The sequence below is a fragment of the Thalassophryne amazonica genome, chromosome 5, assembly GCF_902500255.1.
Source record: "Thalassophryne amazonica chromosome 5, fThaAma1.1, whole genome shotgun sequence".
Taxonomy (NCBI): domain Eukaryota; kingdom Metazoa; phylum Chordata; class Actinopteri; order Batrachoidiformes; family Batrachoididae; genus Thalassophryne; species Thalassophryne amazonica.
Genome location: NC_047107.1, coordinates 72,108,326 through 72,129,944, shown reverse-complemented (window position 1 = coordinate 72,129,944; position 21,619 = coordinate 72,108,326). Strand labels below are relative to the sequence as shown.

The 21,619-nt window shown below is 38.6% G+C and overlaps 1 protein-coding gene across 3 annotated transcripts in view; it reads right to left on the bottom strand.

Annotated features, from left to right (window-relative positions):
• Positions 1 to 21,619, bottom strand: part of dock8 (dedicator of cytokinesis 8) — a 187,996-nt gene that overhangs the window by 16,793 nt on the left and 149,584 nt on the right. For all 3 annotated transcript variants that reach the window (XM_034170521.1, XM_034170523.1, XM_034170524.1), the window contains exons 37-43: positions 20,912 to 21,070; positions 20,725 to 20,825; positions 9,688 to 9,880; positions 8,285 to 8,428; positions 4,980 to 5,111; positions 4,445 to 4,579; positions 3,476 to 3,565 (exon numbers count right to left, since the gene is read on the bottom strand). In XM_034170521.1, coding sequence (XP_034026412.1) covers positions 3,476 to 3,565; positions 4,445 to 4,579; positions 4,980 to 5,111; positions 8,285 to 8,428; positions 9,688 to 9,880; positions 20,725 to 20,825; positions 20,912 to 21,070 — 954 coding nt within the window. The remainder of the gene's footprint in view (positions 1 to 3,475; positions 3,566 to 4,444; positions 4,580 to 4,979; positions 5,112 to 8,284; positions 8,429 to 9,687; positions 9,881 to 20,724; positions 20,826 to 20,911; positions 21,071 to 21,619) is intronic.

Genomic DNA, 21,619 nt, shown 5'->3' with positions numbered 1-21,619 from the left:
TCACTCCTGTCACCTTTCTTCACCCACTCCACCCTGCCTGCACTCTCTTCTTCACACACTCTCCATTACTTTGGACAGCTGACCCAAGTATTTAAACTCATCTACTTTCACCAGTTCTACTCCTTGTAACCGCACTATTCCACTGGGCTTCCTCTCATTCACACACACAATACAATATCTTCCCATTACTTCCTCATCACCTCTGTTCCCTTTGCCAACATGCCTATTCAGCTCTGCTCCTATCACCACTCTTTCATGCTTGGGCACACTCTCCACCTCCTCATCTAACTCACTCCAGAAATATTCTTTCTCCATCTTGCAACCTACCTGTGGGGCATATGCACTGATGATATTTATCTCTTCCTATCCTCAGCATGATACAACAACTTGAACCCACCGCTAATGCTCATGCCTTTACTTCCCTACCACTTGGTCTCTTGCACACAGAATGTTTCTCCATTTCTCCTCTCCATCATATCAGCCAGCTCTCTCTCTTTGCCAGTAATACTACCAACATTCAAAGTCCCAACTCTCACTTCCACCCTTCTAGTTTTCTTCTCCAGCTGTGTGTGGACACATTTTCCTGCTCTTCTTCTTCATTCAGCAGAAGCCCAATTTCTGCTGGCACCCTGTTGGGCAATGGCACCGGCAGCGGTCGTTGTTAACCCAAGCCTCGACCGATCCGGTATGGAAATTCGATTTTTTTGGCTTATTTTCCACTGGATGCCCTTCCTGACGCAACCCTCCTATCCTAGCTTGGGACCAGCACTCAGAATGTACTGGCTGCACACCCCATGTGGCTGAGTTTGATATGATATGTACTACGGTGAAATGTACTTATTTTTTAAGGTAAATTTATTTGTATAGTAATTTCCTTCAGCTGCTCCCATGTTTTCACTCAGCATCACCACAGCAGATCCAAGGGGGATCTGCATGTTGATTTGGCATGTTTTACACCAGATGCCCTTCCTGACAAATCTCTAGTGTACAACTCCAGATTAAATTGGGGGGGGGTCGAACCGGGAACCTTCTGCACTAGAAACAAGTGCACTTAATGATGAGTCCACCACCCCAAAGATAGATAGCTACATCACCACCCCAAAGACAGATAGATACATAGATAGATAGATAGATTCTATGTACGTATGTATGTGCTCTGTACGTACAATTGTATGCAAACGTTTGGGCACCCTTGATAATTTTCATGATTTTCCTTTATAAATAATTGGCTGTCTGGATCAGAAATTTCAGTTAAATATATCATATAGCAGATGAACACACTGATATTTCAGAAATGAAATGAAAAGTGAAACGAAGTTTCTAGAATTTACAGAAAGTGTGCAATAATTATTTAAACAAAATTGGGCAGGTGCATAACTTTGGGCACCCTTGTCATTTTATTGATTTGAATACATTTAGCACTAATTATTGGAACACAAAATTGGTTTGGTAAGCTCACTGACCCTTAACCTCCTTACACAATCATAAGAAAGGGTATTTAAGGTGGCCATTTGCAAATGTTTCCCCTCTTTGCATTTCTTGTAATGAGTGGCAACATGGGAGCCTCTAAACAATTCTCAAATGACCTGAAAACAAAGATTGTTCAACATCATGGTTTAGGGAAAGGATACAAAAAGCTATCAGAGATTTCAGCTGTCAGTTTCCAAAGTGAGGAACATAGTGAGGAAATGGAAGACCGCAGACACAGTACTAGTTAAGGCCCGAAGTGGCAGGCCAAGAAAAATCTCAGATAAACTGAAGAGAAGGATGGTGAGAACAGTCATAGTCAACACACGGACCTGCTCCAAAGATCTACAACATTATCTTTGCACAAAGAGATGCAGTATGATGCTGTAATGCAGAGGAAGCCTTTTCTGAGTACACAAACAGAGTCGCCTGAGGTATGCTAAAGCACATTTGGACACACCAGCTTCATTTTGGAATAATGTGCTATGGACTGATGAAACTAAAAGTGAGTTATTTGGACATAACATGGGGCTGTATGCATGGCTGAAAAAGAACAGCATTGCAAGAAAAACACTTGCTACCTACAGTAAAATTTGGAGGTGGTTCCATTATGCTGTGGGGCTGTGTGGGCAGTGCAGGTACTGGGAATCTTGTTAAAGTTGAGGGTCACATGGATTCCAGTCAATAGCAGCAGATTCTTGAGAACAATGTTTATGAATCAGTGACAAAGTTGAAGTTGCGGGGCTGGATCTTTCAATAAGACAATGACTCTAAACACTGCACAAAATCGACTAAGGCATTCATGCAGAGGAACAAGTAGAATGCTCTGGAATGGCTATCTCAGTCCCCAGATATGAATATTATTGGAAATCTGTGGTGTGATTTTAAGTGGGCTGTCCATGCTTGAAAAACAATAAACCTGATATGTTTTGTAAAAAATGGCCCAAAATACCTTGAACCGGAATCCAGACTCATTGGAAGCTACAGGAAGTGCTGTTATTTCTGCAAAAGGAGGATCGACTAAATACTGATGTATTTTTTCTGTTGGGGTGCCCAAATTTATGCACCTGCCTAATTTTGTTTAAAGAATTATTGCACACTTTCTGTTAATCCTACAAACTTCATTTCACTTCTCAAATATCACTGTTTGTCTGCTATATGATATATTTAACTGAAATTGCTGATCCAAACAATGATTTATAAAGGAAAATCATGGAAATCATCAGGGGTGCAAAACATTTACATACAAATGTATGTATGTACTGTAGTGCTCAAGTTCACATACATATCATACTATTATCCACTTTCCTGAACTCAAACCATATTTTTTTTACTTCCTCTGCACCAGGAGTATTATAGTCACCAACTAGCAGAGGACTGCAATCACAAAATGGCTGCAAGTTACCTTAAAATGTAGGTCAACATCATGAGAATGGCAGGCACACAACTGCAGTGCATAGTGAACATGTGTCTAAGCTTTCATTAAAATTCAGCATTGAGGCTGGAAGAAATGCTCTAGCTAGGGTATAACCTAAACAATGGAATGGCAGTTGCCTAAGATAATACCTCCTGAAAAGTGAATGAAAAGTGGTTGGTGTGACCAAAAAAACATTTGTGTTGAGATGGTCCTTGGGTCAGATAGAAAATAACTGAGGTGTTGATGTAGATCTGTTTCCCTGATTGCTTTTAGGAAGGTTTTCATCTCTAACATTCGTATCCTATGACATCAGCAAATTCTGATGCAGAAAGAAAAGTGAGGACTCTGTAGCCTGATGGAAGTAATAACATAGCAACAACAAGAAATAACAGCGCTATGCCCTTGTTTTTATTACTTAATTATAGGATACAGTAATTGCAACTGGTGTGGATGTGCTTTCTGGGATTATGGTGCCATTTAGTATAGCAAAAGACAAATATAAGAGCAGGATTTTTAGGAATATGAAGCTTTTTCTATTACATTACAAACACTTGAACAATAAGCAGCAGTGTGAGATTCTGGCCACTGTACCTTGTTGGTGTCGAGTTGTTTCCTGTTCACAGGTGCAGAATCCTTGATCATCACCAAAGTATCATCACCGAAACACTGACTGTAGAAGTTCTAGTTGTGGAGAAACAGTGTGGTTAGCACAAAGCAATGTTTTCAGCTGTGTTCCTCACCAGCTTTTACATTTTGATGCTATTACTTGGCCAATGAAATATTCTTTATAATATTTACAAGCAACATATGTTTTGGTTCAGGCACTGATTCAAGAATGATCTTATATTACTCATCAATTTTTTTTTAGCATTATTTACACTAAACACATTGAAATAGTTATTTTTCTGTTATGAATTTCAATAAAATAATCTTTCGGGATCTCATAATTCCTTGCACACAGGGAATATTCCTGTCTCAACCTGCATTCACTTAGCTGTGAACAGATACACAAAAATCTGTCTCTTACAGCATTCCAAAGCAACGCAGGTGTTCCGAATTTTTGCCGTCTAATCAGAGCGGAAAAGACAGATTAAGTAGATATATGGAGTCAACTTGGACTCAATTAAATTCATAGTTTGTTTAGACACATTTAAAATGAATAGTTTGTACATAAAATTTAACTCCAGTTAACACAACTATCGATGAGACCATAACGATGTGAATCATTCCAAACCTGCGTTGCATAATGGGTCCCTGAAAGACTGAAAAAAATCAAGTGATGTTTTTGTTAAAATACTTGAAGCTAAAAGTCGACACTGCATGCACATATTGATTCTATCATTTCAACTCCATAACAGTGGTGTACAGAGGCAGCATAAAAAATTTACAAAAACAGACTATGAATGCAGAACAGAACAAATGAAGGCAGTAACGAAGCGCAGTTATCAGTCTTTTACATTCCTCAAGATGCTCTTAAAATCACTTCATCAACATCATATTTCCTCAGTCCAGTCACAGTTCAGCTAAATCACACCTTAGAGTGTGCATGTGCTCACCCACCTCCAGCCTATGAGATATCTCGGGCAGATGTGTGATTCCCGGCTCCTTGTATATAAATTCCCGTTCATCCAAGTCTCCGAATTTTGTGCCATAAAACCCCACACGGAAATAGGTACCGAACATTCTTTTATGGCCCTGAAGGATTTAAAAAAGGAGAGAATTTTCTTTCTCATTATGCGAGCCTTTAATGGGGTGTAAAATAATATTCCAGTACACCATTTAAAAAACTATTACTTGCAGGACCGAAATTACATTATTTATAAGGGTCATAAGCAACTGAAAACCTCAGATGATTTATTTTCAATGAAAGGATTCTACAGTCAGTATTCAACAAATCATGGATGAGCAAATTTGGGTAACCCATTTTTTTTTTATTATTTCTTTTTGCATTTTGCAAATGATTTTTTTTAGCATTATTATGATGATGATGATCTACCAGAGCATTTACCTCTCTTTTTTCGACTTTGACCTACTTTATTACTTCGCTTGCAAAAAAAAAAAAAAGAAGCACACCACAGTGCAAAGCAGTTATTACCTTCTGAATGATGTTATCAAAGGCTCTCTGTAGTTTGTCATGAGTAGATTTCAGCTTTCTGAAATCTCTGTGTGCCTCTAGGATTGGTATAATGATCTTGTAGACCTCATTCACAGTCTCGTACAGACCACCCTGAGAAGACAGCCACAAGTGTTGCTTAAAATCATTTCATCTAGGAAGAAGAAATGCTCGTATTAAACACAAAAACATGACACCAAATGCCAGAGGCATGGATTAAAGGCTCAAAATCTCCCTGCACAAAAAACAATAATACGCGGTGTGTTAGAAAAGTATCGGACCTTTTTATTTTTTTGCAAAAACCTGATGGATTTGATTCAAGTGTGCTTGCATGAGCAAACCTTGAACCTTCGTGCGCATGTGTGAACTTTTTCATGCCTGTCGATTGCATCATTTTCTGGTAAGCAGCCTTTGTGTGAGGACGTGTTGTGCGCTCGGCGGATTTTCATTGCAAGGAAAATGGCGGAACGACTGGAGCAGCGCCGCATCAAATTTTGCCAGAAACTGGACGACAGCCAGGTGGAAACCATTCAGATGATTCAGACGGCTTTCGGTGACGAACCTATGGGCATCACACAGATTAAGGAGCGGTACAACTGGTTTAAAGACGTCCACACAATGGTGGAGAGTGAGCCGCGCTCCAGTCGGCCATCAACACGCTGAAATGACCAGATCATTTCCAAAGTGAACCCTGTGGTGATGCGGGACCGTCTTGTGACTGTCCGAGAAATTGTGGAAGAGGTGGACATCAGCACTTTTTCAGCACATTCCACTGTGACAGAAGATTTGGCCATGAAACGAGTGGCTGTGAAATTCATCCTGCTGCTAACGGCGGAGCAAAAGCACCTCCGTGTTGAAGTCTCACAGGACAAGCTGTGACATGCCCACCTCTCGGATAGTCACACGACTGAAAAGTCACCGAAAGCCGTCTGAATCGTCCGAATGGTTTCCACCTGGTTGTCGCCCAGTTTCTGGCAAAATTTGATGCGGCGCTGCTCCAGTCGTTCCGTCTTTTTCCTTGGAATGAAAATCTGCCGAGCGCATGTTCTCACACAAAGGCTGCTTACCAGAAAATGATGCAATCGACAGGCGTGAAAAAGTTCATGCATGTGCACGAAGGTTCAAGGTTTGCTCATGCAAGCACACGTGATTCAAATCCATCAGGTTTTTGCAAAAAATAAAAAGGTCTGATACTTTTCTAACAGACCTCGTATACATATGCAGTTTTTCTTTCTATCTCAAAACTTAATCAGCATGAGACTGTGAACATATGCATGCATGTAATTACATTAACCACAAACAAATACATTAACTGGAAAGGCAGTCGGACAACACAGATCGCCACCAAAACCAATATTCCACTCTTCTACATGGATTTTGTTATCACACAGTGACTGAATGATCTGAATGTTCACATAACATTCAGAGATATTATCACTATAAATATGCCTGAACTTCTTTTGTCTGTCTGCCAAAAAGATTATTCAAAAAACTACCAGCATGGGACAAAGAACAGTCCAATGAATTTTGGTGTGGCTCTAGATCACAAAGAACCATATACTATTGTGATATTAATGAAAATGTAAAAACCAAACAAGTCCTATCTTGCAATGCTCAAGAATTAAGTCCTATATAGGCCTTGAGGGGATGCCAGTTTAAGGCAGCGTATTTTCCCAACCAAGTTTGATACCCATTTCGCTCCAGGTGGACAGGCAGTGTCATCGGCACGTCGATCAAACCCAGCTTTACATATTGGTACCCAAACTCTTTATCCTGCTGAGCTAGCTGCTAAACAATACAATGTTAAGGGAGAGAGAGAGAAAAAAAATAATTTCTATGCCCTTTGATCCAGATCCACCGTCTCTTCACTGGCTTCCTGTCCCAATGAGATCAAATTTTAAGGTTCTGCTACTAACCTATAAAATTATTTATGGACTGGCACCTCCCTACCTAGCTGACCTAATTAAACCTTACATACCGGCCCAGGCTTTACGTTCTCAGGGTGCAGGACTACTTTGTGTCCCTAGGGTGAATAAGAAGTCTACGGGTCACAGAGCTTTCTCTTATCGTGCCCCTGTTCTGTGGAATGATCTCCCTGCATCAACCAAACAGTCAGATTCTGTGGAGATTTTCAAGTCCAGACTTAAGATGCACTTCTTTTCCCTTTCATATGGCTAGCATAGTGGTACAGTTTTGTTTTACGCTTTTACTCTTTTAATTCATGTTATTAGTAATTGGAGCGGGCTGCGGCCTCAACTTTACCTAAATTCTGGGTCTTTTAGTGAAGCTTAGGGCTAGTGGCCGGTGATCACTTTAGTATTTCTTCTGTTTTTCTTGTTGATTAATGCTGGCAAATTATACAGTATTTTTTGTCTTTCTGATGCCTGATTCAGTTTTTTCTCTGTTTAAGGTGCAGCTCCATCCAGAGATGGGAGTTGTATTTGTGTTGGCGACCCTCCTGTCCTGTGCACCAACAGCAATTCTTGTATATTCGTCCATGAATTGTTCTGTGAATTGTTTCTGTAATTTATGTTTGTAGCATGGCCCAAGCAGAGGGTCACCCCTTTCTTCCTCAGAGGGAGTTTTTCCTTACCACTGTTGCTCTGGGGGTTGGTAAGGTTCGACCTTACCTGTGTGAAGCGCCTTGAGGCAACTCTGTGATTTGGCGCTATATAAAGGAAAATAAATTGAAATTGAAATCCACTCCAAAGTTTAATAGGTTTTTCATCGGCCATGAACTGCATTTCATGAAAATTGGCCTGATTGCATGATTTTGCTAACAGTAAGAAAGACAGACAGAAACAGACAGACGGAGAGACAGTGAGACCAACAAACAGTAATGAAAGCATAGCCACTTGGTGGGCATAATAACAACAACATTAATAATAATAAAGTAAAGTAAAAAGTGTAAAAAACTTTACACTCAAACTAAAATAAATCTTTTGACTAACAAATCATGAAGTCTGTTGTACAAGAAAATGGATTAATACCATTTAGCCTTCCATTTTATATTTAGCTCTTGAATTTCCACTTTTCCATATCTGCCACAGATCACTATAAATCCGTGTGTACATTTGGTCTGTAATATATGCGAGGGAGGAACATTCCTACCATGTGATGTTTTAAATCTTAGTTTCTCTGCAGGAAAATGCATTATCATGATTTTTGCGCATATAGATTGTTTAAACTCCATATCCATTATGTCTTGGCAGTAGTCATTGCTATCCACTAAATTAACACAAGTATCACTGATAACAGTAAATGCTGGTTAGCTGAGTTTATCTCACATTGCTGAAGAGCTCGGCTGCCTGCTCAAGCAGTCCAACCAAACCATTCTCTGTGAAGTATCGCCCCGAACACACTCCATCCTCATCTGGGGACAGAATGTCGTCCGACACTGCTGACTCCTCAAGCACATTGGAGGAAATGTTCTGTGGGAAAGGGGGGGGAAATCAGTCAATTAATCTATCAATTAGCTTCCTTAATCAAAAAATCAATTGCAAGACTAACTTTAAAAAGGAGACATCCCGCAGTGGGAAACGGAGCTAATTTGATGAACAGTCGATCAATGATCTGCTGACTGCTGCAGGTTAGAATGTCCTGTACCAGAGCACCACGGAGGTCGTGTGTGTGTGTGTGTGTGTGTGAGACAGATCATCAATAATGCGCCGTAGCTCCTGTTTGTTTTCAGTTCAGGGAACAGTCTGTTCACATGTTCCCACAGGAGCAGGAATATCTTTTCACTGTTTTAGCTTCAAAGGCTTTATGTTAAACAGTGCTCAAAGAAACCACATTTACAGATTACAGCACCCCCTCTGGATACTCACAACCCAATATGGCACTCATCCACACGGGGCATGATTGATGCACTGTTCTACTAAAAAAAAAAAAAAAAAAAAAAAAAAAAAAGAACCACACACCTAAAACATAGAAAGGATAAATGTATACAGCTCTGTGTTTTTCTTTTATTATGAATGTGTCAGACATCAATTTATGTCATTTACACACGTTTGTGCATCTTCAGTGATTTGTGTATGTTTTTAATGAAACGAATATGGGAATTTAAAAAAGCACCAAAGGCTCTCTCATTTGTTTCATTAAAAACATACATGCATGCTTTCCTGTGAATGCTTTTTTATGGTTAACTGATTCATTCATTCATTTTTTTTTAAATTAATTTTGCAGCAGTACATCTACTGTTTAAAAATAAATAAATCCTATCAGTCAAACATGCTTATTCAGATCTTGACTCCAGTAAACATTTTTTCTTTATTTATTTTCATTAAAGTTGTTCCTGGTCCTTCAGGTTTGTTGGATGATTCTTGCTGACAGAACTTGTCAAATAACAGACTTTTCAGTCTCACAGGTCTTCGATGGGATTTAGATCTGTTAAGAACATCAACCAACCATCTGTCACTTTGGTATTACACTTTGGGGATTAATGTCCTGATCAAAGGTGACAACTATCCCAAGGTTTACAATTTTTTTTTTTTTTTGTACATTTTTTTAGTGGCGGGTTCTCTTACAACAGCTCTTTGTCCAATCAATTTTTAGCTTACAAAAGTACAAATAAAATACTGTAAGATTATCATGCATATTGTGTGCTATATGTGAACATGTACAAAGCATAAAATATGTACAGTATGAAACTAATCTGATAACTGTGAGGGGAGCTGATTACTTGGAATACCTGGAATGTCACGCTGCCAACAGGCAGATACTTGTGATCCTCCAGCATACTGAGGTACTCAGCCACCAGTGCAGCGGCGTGCACCAGACACATGGCCGCCTCAGTATAACACTTCCTGTTATTGTGTTTCTCGGCCATGTTCTGCAGCCAGGTCAGGCGGAGGTCAGGAGATGTCTGGTAGCCTTTTGCTATCCTGAGGACGGAAGGAAATGGAGGGTGAGAACGTGGGCACACTGGAGCTGGATGTATGTTGTTATGGTGAGCACATTTGGATTTGATCCACTTTTGGCATGCATCCAAAGAGTAAAGAAAAAATTCTTCACTTCAAAAGCTGTTGAGTCAAGTGTAGGGGGAAAAAGTGCACCACCACCTTTTATCACCTTTTAAAGCTAGTGGGATTTTCAAATTAAACATCCTACAAGTCTGCAAAGTCTCTGTGTGTCTTAAGCAAAATTTTGGCAAAAATAGCTTGTTTTGTCACACTGCAGAACTTCAGGTCTGGACTCCTCCGTTTGCTCCAACATACGCGAACTGAGCGGGTTTATACTCTGGAACACACCCACAGTCTGTGAGTGGGTCAGAGAGACACTCCTCATCTGAATAAAATGGGTGTGGCAATCAGCAGCTCTTCTATATTAATGCAACGGAAACAAAGAGGTTGTTCCTCAAGTCTTGGAGTGGGTGTGGGTATTTTAAGGTCAGTATTTTTCAAATCACAATGAAGAAAATGTCTAAGCACTGGGGTTGCAAAGACATGAATCAGTCATCAGCACAGCGAACAAAAAAATTAGCTTTGATAACTGCTAATCAGCTAACTGAAAAGTTAGCTTTTATAACGCTAAACTGATAAACCGCAAAAAATTTAGCGGAAGCTACAGGTAATCGCAAACCACTAACTTCCAGTATTGTCTCTGGTACACTCTCAGCTACTGACAATAGTACAGCAGATAACTAAGAATCGTTCAAATCCGGTTACAAGCACCAAAATTTGACTGTGTATACCTTTTGGTACATATTGTAGAAAAATAACTTTAGCCATTTGAATTTTCAATAGGGGGCCAATTAGGGGTCAACTGAAGAATTGCACAGGGTCAAAATTAAAAAATGTCCCAATCATGTGTAAAGTGAATGTAAAGTGATACCACATTATGTATCTGATGACTGATTCCAAAAAGGTATAGTTTGGACTATCTATAACTGAATGTTCTGGAGTTATGGGGTAAAAACAGCAAGAATGGTGACAAAGGTCAGTTTCAGTTTGTACAGGGTTCGAAGTTAAAGTTGCTCCAGTTTTGGTAAAACGCGGTGCAAATTATTGGTTGAACTAATAGGATTAACAAATGGAATAGTTCTGACTGTGTTAAATGTTTGGTCTCCAAAGTAAAGGTCAAGCAATACCGACATCCATTGAATTATATGACATGTGACATATGTTACCCCGTAACATAAAGCATGACACATGGTGCAAACTATTCCTTTTTAAAATCCTACTAACTCAACCAATAATTTGCAACATGTTTTACCATAATTGGAGCAACATTAACTTTTGACTCCTGTACAAACTGAAAGTGACCTTTGTCGCCATGCTTGCTGTTTTTACCCCATAATTCCAGAACATTCAGTCACAAATAGTCCAAAGTATACCTTTTTGGAATCTTTGTGATCAGACACATAGTGTTGTATAGCTTTCAATATGATTGGAACATTTTTTGACCCCTATACAGTTCTTCAATTGACCCCTACTTGGCCACCTATTGAAAATTCAAATGGCTAACGTTATTTTTCTAAAGTATGTACGAAAAGGTATACACAGTCAAACTTTGGTGCTTGTAACTGAATTTGAAGGATTCCTCTGATAACACAGCCAATGCTTCTGATTAGAATCAAAGACAATCACAAACCCAACACCAATGAGTCAGCGCTTCTGCCTTTATGCGCCCTGCCCACTACTGTAAGGAAGAATCATTTCCCTTCACAGAATACAGTGGTCCAGTTGTGAGGCAGACATCCTGAAAAGGAAAGCAGGTTTGATTTATGGTTTTGATTTATAAATCAAATTAATCCAGATAGAATAACTACATTAATGACAACTCTGACATTTTTAATTCTGAATGTTTTATACTACCTCAATCCCACTGAAGTTGGGATGTTGTGTAAAATGTAAATAAAAACAAATTACAATGACTTGTAAATCCTCTTCAACCTATATTCAATTGAATACACCACAAAGACAAGATGTTTATCTATTTATTTATTTATCCATTTCACAAAAGTTTATTTTCTTGGCTCTCTTAGCTGTTATTCCAGTGAGGAAAACAAGCAACAAACAGATGTGTTGTTACCATATACAGGTAAATCTAAAAAATATTAGAAAATCATGAAAAGTTATTTTTTTTTTTTTAACATTTATTCTTTATTATTCACAGATCACATTACACAGCCGATATTGGTCATCCAGAGAAAGGAATAAAAGGAAAAGAAAACATAAAACAGCATAAAAAAACCTTGCTGTTAGTAACAATACTATTACTGTGTAATGTTTAATAAAGTGCTGAGAACAAAACTGCAACATGTATTTTATGTTTGTAAAAGGACAAGACCAAGAAAGAGAGGGGAAAAAAAGGGGGCAATAATAATAATAATAAGTACTACCTAATGAACAATAAATTAAAAGGGGATGTATGGGCTAACAACAGGAAGTGGATTCTTTTGTAGGGACATATACAGTTATAGTTCATTTTGAGATATGTATATAGTACATACAAGACCAAACAATCCTTTTTAAACCAACGAAAATTAGCCAATGATGTTAAAGGGCAGAGAAGGAAGAGATGATTTAATTCATTAAGTCTGCAGGATGTGCCTATACCTTTCGTACATAGGAGACCCATTTTGACCATGACCTTGTGAATTTATTCATTTGTAGACGGAGTGAGAAAGTAATCTTTTCCATTAAAGAGAAGCTGTTTAATGTTCAAACTGATAGACTTTTTGTTTTTGTGCAAATATTTGTTCATTTTGAAATGAATGCCTGCAACACATTTCAAAAAAGCTGGGACAGTGGCAACAAAAGACTGGTAAAGTTGATGAATGCTCAAAGAACACCCGTTTGGAACATTCCACAGGTGAACGGGTTAATTGGAAACAGGTGAGTGTCATGATTGGGTATACAGTAGTGTTCAGAATAATAGTAGTGCTATGTGACTAAAAAGATTAATCCAGGTCTTATTGTTACATGGAAAACAAGGTACCAGTAGATTCTCACAAATCCAACAAGACCAAGCATTCATGATATGCACACTCTTAAGGCTATGAAATTGGGCTATTAGTAAAAAAAAAAAAAAAAAGTAGAAAAGGGGGTGTTCACAATAATAGTAGTGTGGCATTCAGTCAGTGAGTTCATCAATTTTGCGGAACAAACAGGTGTGAATCAGGTGTTCGCTATTTAAGGATGAAGCCAGCACCTGTTGAACATGCTTTGAAAGCCTGAGGAAAATGGGACGTTCAAGACATCGTTCAGAAGAACAGCGTAGTTTGATTAAAAAGTTGATTGGAGAGAGGGAAACTTATATGCAGGTGCAAAAATTATAGGCTGTTCATCTACAATGATCTCCAATGCTTTAAAATGGACCAAAAAAAAAAAAAAAAAAAAACAGAGACGCATGGAAGAAAACAGAAAACAACCATCAAAATGGACAGAAGAATAACCAGAATGGCAAAGGCTCACCCATTGATCAGCTCCAGGATGATCAAAGACAGTCTGGAGTTACCTGTAAGTGCTGTGTTAGTTAGAAGACGCCTGTGTGAAGCTAATTTATTTGCAAGAATCCCCCACAAAGTCCCTCTGTTAAATAAAAGACGTGCAGAAGAGGTTACAATTTGCCAAAGAACACATCAACTGGTCTAAAGAGAAATGGAGGAATATTTTGTGGACTGATGAGAGTAAAATTGTTCTTTTTGGGTCCAAGGGCCGCAGACAGTTTTGTGAGACGACCCCCAAACTCTGAATTCAAGCCACAGTTCACAGTGAAGACAGTGAAGCATGGTGGTGCAAGCATCATGATATGGGCATGTTTCTCCTACTATGGTGCTGGGCCTACATATCGCATACCAGGTATCATGGATCAGTTTGGATATGTCAAAATACTTGAAGAGGTCATGCTGCCTTATGCTGAAGAGGACATGCCCTTGAAATGGGTGTTTCAACAAGACAATGACCCCAAGTAAACAACCCACTAGTAAACGAGCAAAATCTTGGTTCCAAACCAACAAAATTAATGCCTCGCAGATGTGAAGAAATCATGAAAAACTGTGGTTATACAACTAAATACGAGTTTAGTGATTCACAGGATTGCTAAAAAAGCAGTTTGAACATAATAGTTTTGAGTTTGTAGCGTCAACAGCAGATGCTACTATTATTGTGAACACCCCCTTTTCTACTTTTTTTTTTTTTACTAATAGCCCAGTTTCATAGCCTTAAGAGTGTGCATATCATGAATGCTTGGTCTTGTTGGATTTGTGAGAATCCACTGAATCTACTGGTACCTTGTTTCCCATGTAACAATAAGAAATATACTCAAAACCTGGATTAATCTTTTTAGTCACATAGCACTACTATTATTCTGAACACTACTGTAAAAGGAGCATCCCCAAAAGGCTCAGCCATTCACAAGCAAAGATGGGGCGAGGATCACCACTTTGTGAACAACTGCGTGAAAAAATAGTCTAACAGTTTAAGAACAATGTTTGTCAACATTCAATTGCAAGGAATTTAGGGATTCCATCATCTACAGTCCATAATACGTATAATCAGAAGATTCAGAGAATCTGGAGAACTTTCTACACATAAGCAGCAAGGCCGAAAACCAACATTGAATGCCTGTGACCTTCGATTCCTCAGGCGGCACTGCCTTAAAAACTGACATCATTGTGTAAAGGATCTTAATGCCTGGGCACAGGAACACTACAGAAAACCATTGTCAGTTAACACAGTTCAGTGCTACATGTACAAGTGCAAGTTAAAACTCTACCATGCAAAGCAAAAGCCATACATCAACAACATCCAGAAATGCTGCCGCTTTCTCTGGGTCCGAGCACATTTGAAATGAACAGACGCAAAGTGGATAAGTGTGCTGTGGTCTGATGACTCCACATTTAAAATTTTTTTTGGAAATCATGGATGTCGTGTCCTCCGGACAAAAGAGGAAAAAGACCATCCAGACTGTTCCCAGCGCAAAGTTCAAAAGCCAGCATCTGTGATGGTATGGGGGTGTGTTAGTGCCCATGGCATGGGCAACTGACATCTGTGATGACACGATCAATGCTGAAAGGTACATCCAGGTTTTGGCGCAACATATGCTGCCAACCAAGCAACGTCTTTTTCAGGGACATCCCTGCTTATTTCAGCAAGGCAATGCCAAGCCACATTCTGCACGTGTCACAAGAGTGTGGCTTTGTAGTAAAAGAGTGTGGGTACTAGACTGGCTTACCTGCAGTCCAGACCTGTCGTCCATTGAAAATGTGTGGCGCATTATGAAGCACAAAATACGACAACGAAGACCCCAGACTGTTGAACAACTGAAGTCGTACATCAAGCAAGAATGGGAAAGAATTCTACCTACAAAGCTTCAACAATTAGTGTCCTCAGTTCCCAAATGCTTATTGAGTGTTGTTAGAAGGAAAGGTGATGTAACACAGTGGTAAACATACCACTGTCCCAGGTTTTTTTGAAATGTGTTGCAGGCATCAATTTCAAAATGAGCAAATATTTGCACAAAAACAAAAAGTCTATCAGTTTGAACATTATACAGTGAGGAAAATATGTATTTGAACACCCTGCGATTTTGCAAGTTCTCCCACTTAGAAATCATGGAGGGGTCTGAAATTTCCATGTTAGGTGCATGTCCACTGTGAGAGACATACTTAAAAAAAAAAAAATATCCGGAAATCACAATGTATGATTTTTTAAAATAATTTATTTGAATGTTACTGCTGCAAATAAGTATTTCAACACCTGCCAATCAGCAGAAATTGTGGCCCTCAAAGACCTGTTAGTCTGCCTCTAAAAAATCCACCTCCACTCCACTTATTATTCCAAATTAGAAGCACCTATTTGAGGACCAAAGAGCTGTCCAAAGACACCAGAGACAAAATTGTAGACCTCCACAAGGCTGGAAAGGGCTACGGGCCCTAATTGCCAAGCAGCTTGGTGAAAAAAGATCAACTGTTGGAGCAATTATTAGAAAATGGAAGAAGCTAAACATGACTGTCAATCTCCCTCGGACTGGGGCTCCATGCACATCTAAACCCAATAGAAAATCTTTGGAGGGAGCTCAAACTCCATGTTTCTCAGCAACAGCCCAGTAACCTGGCTGATCAAGAGAAGATCTGTGTGGAGGAATGGGCCAAAATCCCTGCTGCAGTGTGTGCAAACCTGGTGAGAAACTACAGGAAACGTTTGACCTCTGTAATTGCAAAGAAAGGCTACTGTACCAAATATTAACATTGATTTTCACAGGTATTGAAATACTTATTTGCAGCAGTAACATACAAATAAATTATATAAAAAAATCATACATTGTGATTTCCGGATTTTTTTTTTTTTTTTTTTTAAGATTATGTCTCTCACAGTGGACATGCACCTAAGATGAAAATGAAAATTTCAGATCCCTCCATGATTTCTAAGTGGGAGAACTTGCAAAATCGCAGGGTGTTCAAATACTTATTTTCCTCACTGTATCTTGTCTTTGTGGTGTATTCAAGTGAATATAGGTTGAAGAGGATTTGCAAATCATTGTATTCTTTTTTTATTTACATTTTACACAACGTCCCAACTTCATTGGACTTGAGGTTGTACATTAACACACAGAGATGCCAAAATACATTATGGGTAAAATGAGCCTCCCCTCATCACTGACTGGTTGATGTAAAAACCAGCACACAAGTAACTGTAACACGTGTTTGTTTTTACAAATAAATGTGTATTTGTAAAATATGTATATATTTTTTTCATTTGTAAAAAAAAAAAAAAAAAAAAAAGGCATTTGCAAAACTGAAAATTCTGTTAAGTTGTGATTCAACCCTACAACCGTGTGATATAACCGGGCGCCATTCACACTGCAATCCAGTAGATGGGTCAAACGCTGCCATTTACTGAATGGCAGTGTGAATAATGCCCGGTTATAATCACACAGTTGTTGCTGAATCACAGCTTAAACATTTTTACAAATGCCTTTTTATTAACAAATGAAAAAATGACATATTTTACAAATACACATTTATTTGTAAAAATCAACATACACGTTAACGTGTGTTGGTTTTTACATATAATGAATCAACCAGTGATCAGAGGCTCAGTTAACCCATAATGTGTTTTGGCATCTGTGTGTGTTAATGTTCAAAACTTCAGAAATAGTGCATTACTTTAAAATTAAAACATTTGTATTATATTTTTACTTTGAACAATTAGACTTGACATTAATGTAGTTAAACTATCCAGATTAATTTGGTTTATACATCAAAACCATAAGTCACACCTGCTTTCCTTTTGAGGACTTTGGCCTCATGGCTGGACCACTGTATGCTGTAAACAGAAATTACTTTTGTTTTTTGTTTATTTATTTATTTATTTTTGCAGCACTAGTAGCTGCCTGGTGGCCAGGCCCCTTCTGCTGGGCTCCTCTCAGCTGCTTGACTGCTGCAAAAAACACAGCAGACATGAGCCAACATGTATGATTTTAAGGTTTATAAATGTTTTTCACCGTTACTATGTAAAAGAACGCTAGCGGACTAAATTAGCGGAAATAAATTTTGCGGAAGCTAAATGGTCCGCTGATGGTTTTTGAAGTTAGCTGAAAAGCTAATCTGCTAACAAAAAAGTTAGTTTTGATAATTAGCGGTAGAGAGTTTTGTTCATCTAGCGTAGGGAACTGAATCAAGAACCCTTTTCTGTAACCTTTAGATAAACACTTCCTGATTACAGCATACTCGGTATGTATTTTTTGTTGCTGTTGGTTATGAAAACTATTTGTATTCTTACAGAATGCATGCATGATTATGAGAACAACAACACTGAATTCATTCTAATTCGTCACGACCAGTGGTGGGCACAGTTCTCAGTTTAATTTCAATTTAACAGATAGACTGCTCATAACCAAATCCATGGTATGGAGCACAAACAAAAACAAATTCATACTTTTACAAAAGGAAAACACTAGAAATCAAAATTCAGTACAAATCCAGAACCCCTTTCAAATAGGCACCAAGTTCACAAATAATTTTCCTGTTTTCAGATTGAAACAGTAACACGAACTTATGTTTAGACGGACACTCTATAAAAAACAGGGGTATATTTTTCTCTTAGTCTCTTGACCTCATGAATTCATCTCCCACAGAACCACTATTACAAAGGTTACAAAGGTTCTGCTAATCCGTTAACCGCTAATTATCGAAGCTAATGTTTTCATTTTCGGATTATCTTTTCAGATAACTGAAAACCATCATCGGATCAATTATCTTCCAATAAGTTTTTGTCCGATAATTTTTAGATCGCTAACATGTTTTTGCAGGTGAAGTGAATAAATCTGACCTTAACCTTTGTTAAGTCTGATAAAGATTTTAATGCTTACCTGTTAAATGTTTTGCAGCAGATAAACAGCTTTATTCTCTGTAAACAGAGGACAGCTGGTTTCAGGAGAAACCACTCGATCCTCTGCAGAGAAAAAACTATTCACAAGATAATTGCTCTTGACACCATACTAACTCACCGGCAATATCACCCAAGTCATCCAGAGGCATACAGTTTTAACTTATGGTTAAAATTTTAACCAAACTAATTTCAGACATGTTATTTAAATTAATGTCACTTCTGAAGTTTTATAAAGTGAAAACATCAGCTATATGTTTTAGTTTTAAAGTATTGCACTAATTTTGAAGGTTTTAGTGTGGACATGCTGTGTCCAGGTGCATTATGGGTAATCTCAGTACAGTCACGACAGGAGAAATGCATTTGAGACGCTCTGATCAGGCGCCACACGGACAACAGCATTAAACTCTTTGCATATTGTGACTAAAACTCTCGTGAATTATATTCCCTGCGTTTATAGATGTTGTTATTGTGTTTGTTTTATGTAAAAATGCCAGAAGAAGCTTAGGTTGCTTCTCCATTTTCAATTGGAATCACTGTGAGTTGCAGTTGATTCCCGTTTGCTTTATAACTTCCTGCTTACTGTCCTACAACACTGTTTGTCATCTTTGTTCCAGAGAAATATATATGTTTGAAATTCAGTTTGCGTTTATTAAATTCCATGCAGATTAACTGTAGCACACGGATTATTTGGAATATTTGTTTAGGCAAGTTTTCACATTCTCTGCTGCCATCTACTGGCCAGTAGTGTTCATGGCAGTATTCTCCCCAAGTATTGAGATATCCCATAATCCTTTGTGCGCCTGAGAGTTGTTGCAGCCTCTTGCAGCAGCTAAAGAAATAAAAATGTACATTTTGGTTGTATAATATTCATTTACAATTGTCGTTGTGGATTCTGTTGTTTAAACTGTAGCAACTCTCTGACGCGTGAAAAAAAAATGGGAAAAAAACAAACAAAAACTGGTACACAAAGGATTATCGGTAAGGGTCTGAGCATCTGGGCACCAGTAGATGGCAGTGTTCTAAGCATTTTGACCCCGGTTATATCAGAGGGTTGTCAAATCACAACTTGACTTTTTTTTGGTTTGTTTTTTTACATATGAATAAAATGGCATATTTTCTAAAAGCACATTTATGTGTAAATACCAACACACACGTCACATCACATTAACGTGTTGGTTTTTACCTAGAATGAATGAGTCAACCAATCAGTGTTAACGGAGGCTCATTTACCCATAATCCCTTTGGCATCTGTCTGTGTTTGTTACAAAACTTCAGAATTAGTGCATTATTTAAAATTAAAAGATATGTGTTATATTTTAACTTTGTACAAATGACAGAACTGACATTAATGGAGTTATTCTATATGGATTAATTTTTTTTAAATCAAAACCATAAGTCAAAACCTCTTTATTTTCCAAGAACTCTGCCTCACGGCGACACTGCTATATTCTGTTAAGGAATAATGACATTTTTTGTGTGGGTAGAGTGGAGCTTTGCTGCTCCTCTCAGCTGCTTCACTGCTGCAAGCTATGTAGTAAACAGGAGCTTCCAGCATTGGGCAGGGTGCACAAAGACAGAAGTGCTGACTCATTGTTTGGGTCTGTGGTCACCTTTAATGCTACCAGAAGCGATCGTGGTGTTAAAACTCAAAATCAGCTTGTTAGTAGTTGTTGCAAGTGTACCGGAAACAATACTGAAAGTTATCGGTTAGCTGTAGCTTCCGACAAATTTTTGGGTGATTTATCGGTTTAGCGTTATAAAAGATAACTTTTCAGTTAGCTGATTAGGTGTTATCAAAGCTAGCTTTTTGGTTAGCTGTGCCCACCACTGGTCACGACTATATTTACTAAAGCAGGCGAGCCACTGTATTCTGTTTACTTAAGAATTCATGCATCTGGAGACCAAATACTTTTGCTAATCTATACATGTTAGAGATCTAAAAAGTAAATATTGCGTGCGCTATAGGTGCCGTCATTCCGCACAGTGTTCATACACTGGACAGGTGAGTGGACCAAAGCAGAAAAGAGTGATAAATAACACACAGCTGAGATCAGAGCCCACTGTGCTACAGTGCCTGAGTAAACATAGAGCACATGTATACGCTCTGTGTCTCAGTGCTTCTCCATCTTGTGTTAACACACACCAACACTGTTTGCATTTGCATATGAACAAAGCAAGATCAGAGGAGTAAAGTGCTACCACATGGTTACCATAGTGAGGGCAGCAAATAGAGGCAAAACAACCCAGACCACAGCGAAATAGGAAACAGCCGCACGACAGAGACACGCCACAGGCTGTCAAGGAGAGAGAGAAAGAGATGGCAAAAGAACAAGAGAGATATAAGAGAAAAAGAGGCAGGTCAGACACAGCTGAGTCACGAGTCTTCTCACCTATACATAAGATCCATGAGCATCTCAGGATCTTCCTGAAATTCTCTCATCTTCACTGTGTCTGACAAAATACTGTTAAGATTCCTTAGAAGCTCGTCCACCTGAAAGCACAAACATGCAAAACACACTATTAGAAATGCAACAGTCGTTGCACAGTAATATGTGCAACAGTGCATGTGACTGAGACCTGTGAGGGCAGCTGAGTGTTCTTCATCTCAGAATCCTCATCTGCGTAAGCCAGAATGGTACGGAGTGAGCACCGTAAATATTCCTCCTCAAAATCTGATGACTGTCCCACCAGAGAGGCCAGAGACATGGTAACCTGCATCTTCACTCTTGAAAAGTTCTAACAGAGAGAAAGAGAGATTAAAATCAATTATCAAAGCTTGTACCTTCACCAAGTCCTGACATGTGGTGTCTGACTTTTAAAGAGGCCATTCTATACACCTCTATAGCAAACTAATAAACATCATGAGGTGTCTTAAAAATAGAAAATAAAGATCGTAGTTCAAATACCTGATAGAGAATGAAGCCCAAAATATTATGAGATGCCCTTCTCCATGTCTGAAGAAGGGCAGCTGCCCGAAACGTCACATCACTTTTTGTTCTAATAAAGCTTTTTGCATGGGAGCGCTCTGGTTGTGTGGATTTTTCTGGTTTTGATTGTTTTTTGTTGATCCAGCATGCCTTCTTAAACATCTTGGATGTGTGTGTCTTTCCTGTATTACTTTCATTTATAAACACAGACCAATTCTGGACAGTTTATCAACATATTAACAGCAACTCTGTCATTTTTACAAAGTGAAAATATTACACTTTTAAAGTAATGCGCGAATTCTGATGAGCGTTAAATCGACACAAGTGCCAAGAGTGCCAATATCCACCTTGCCTTTTC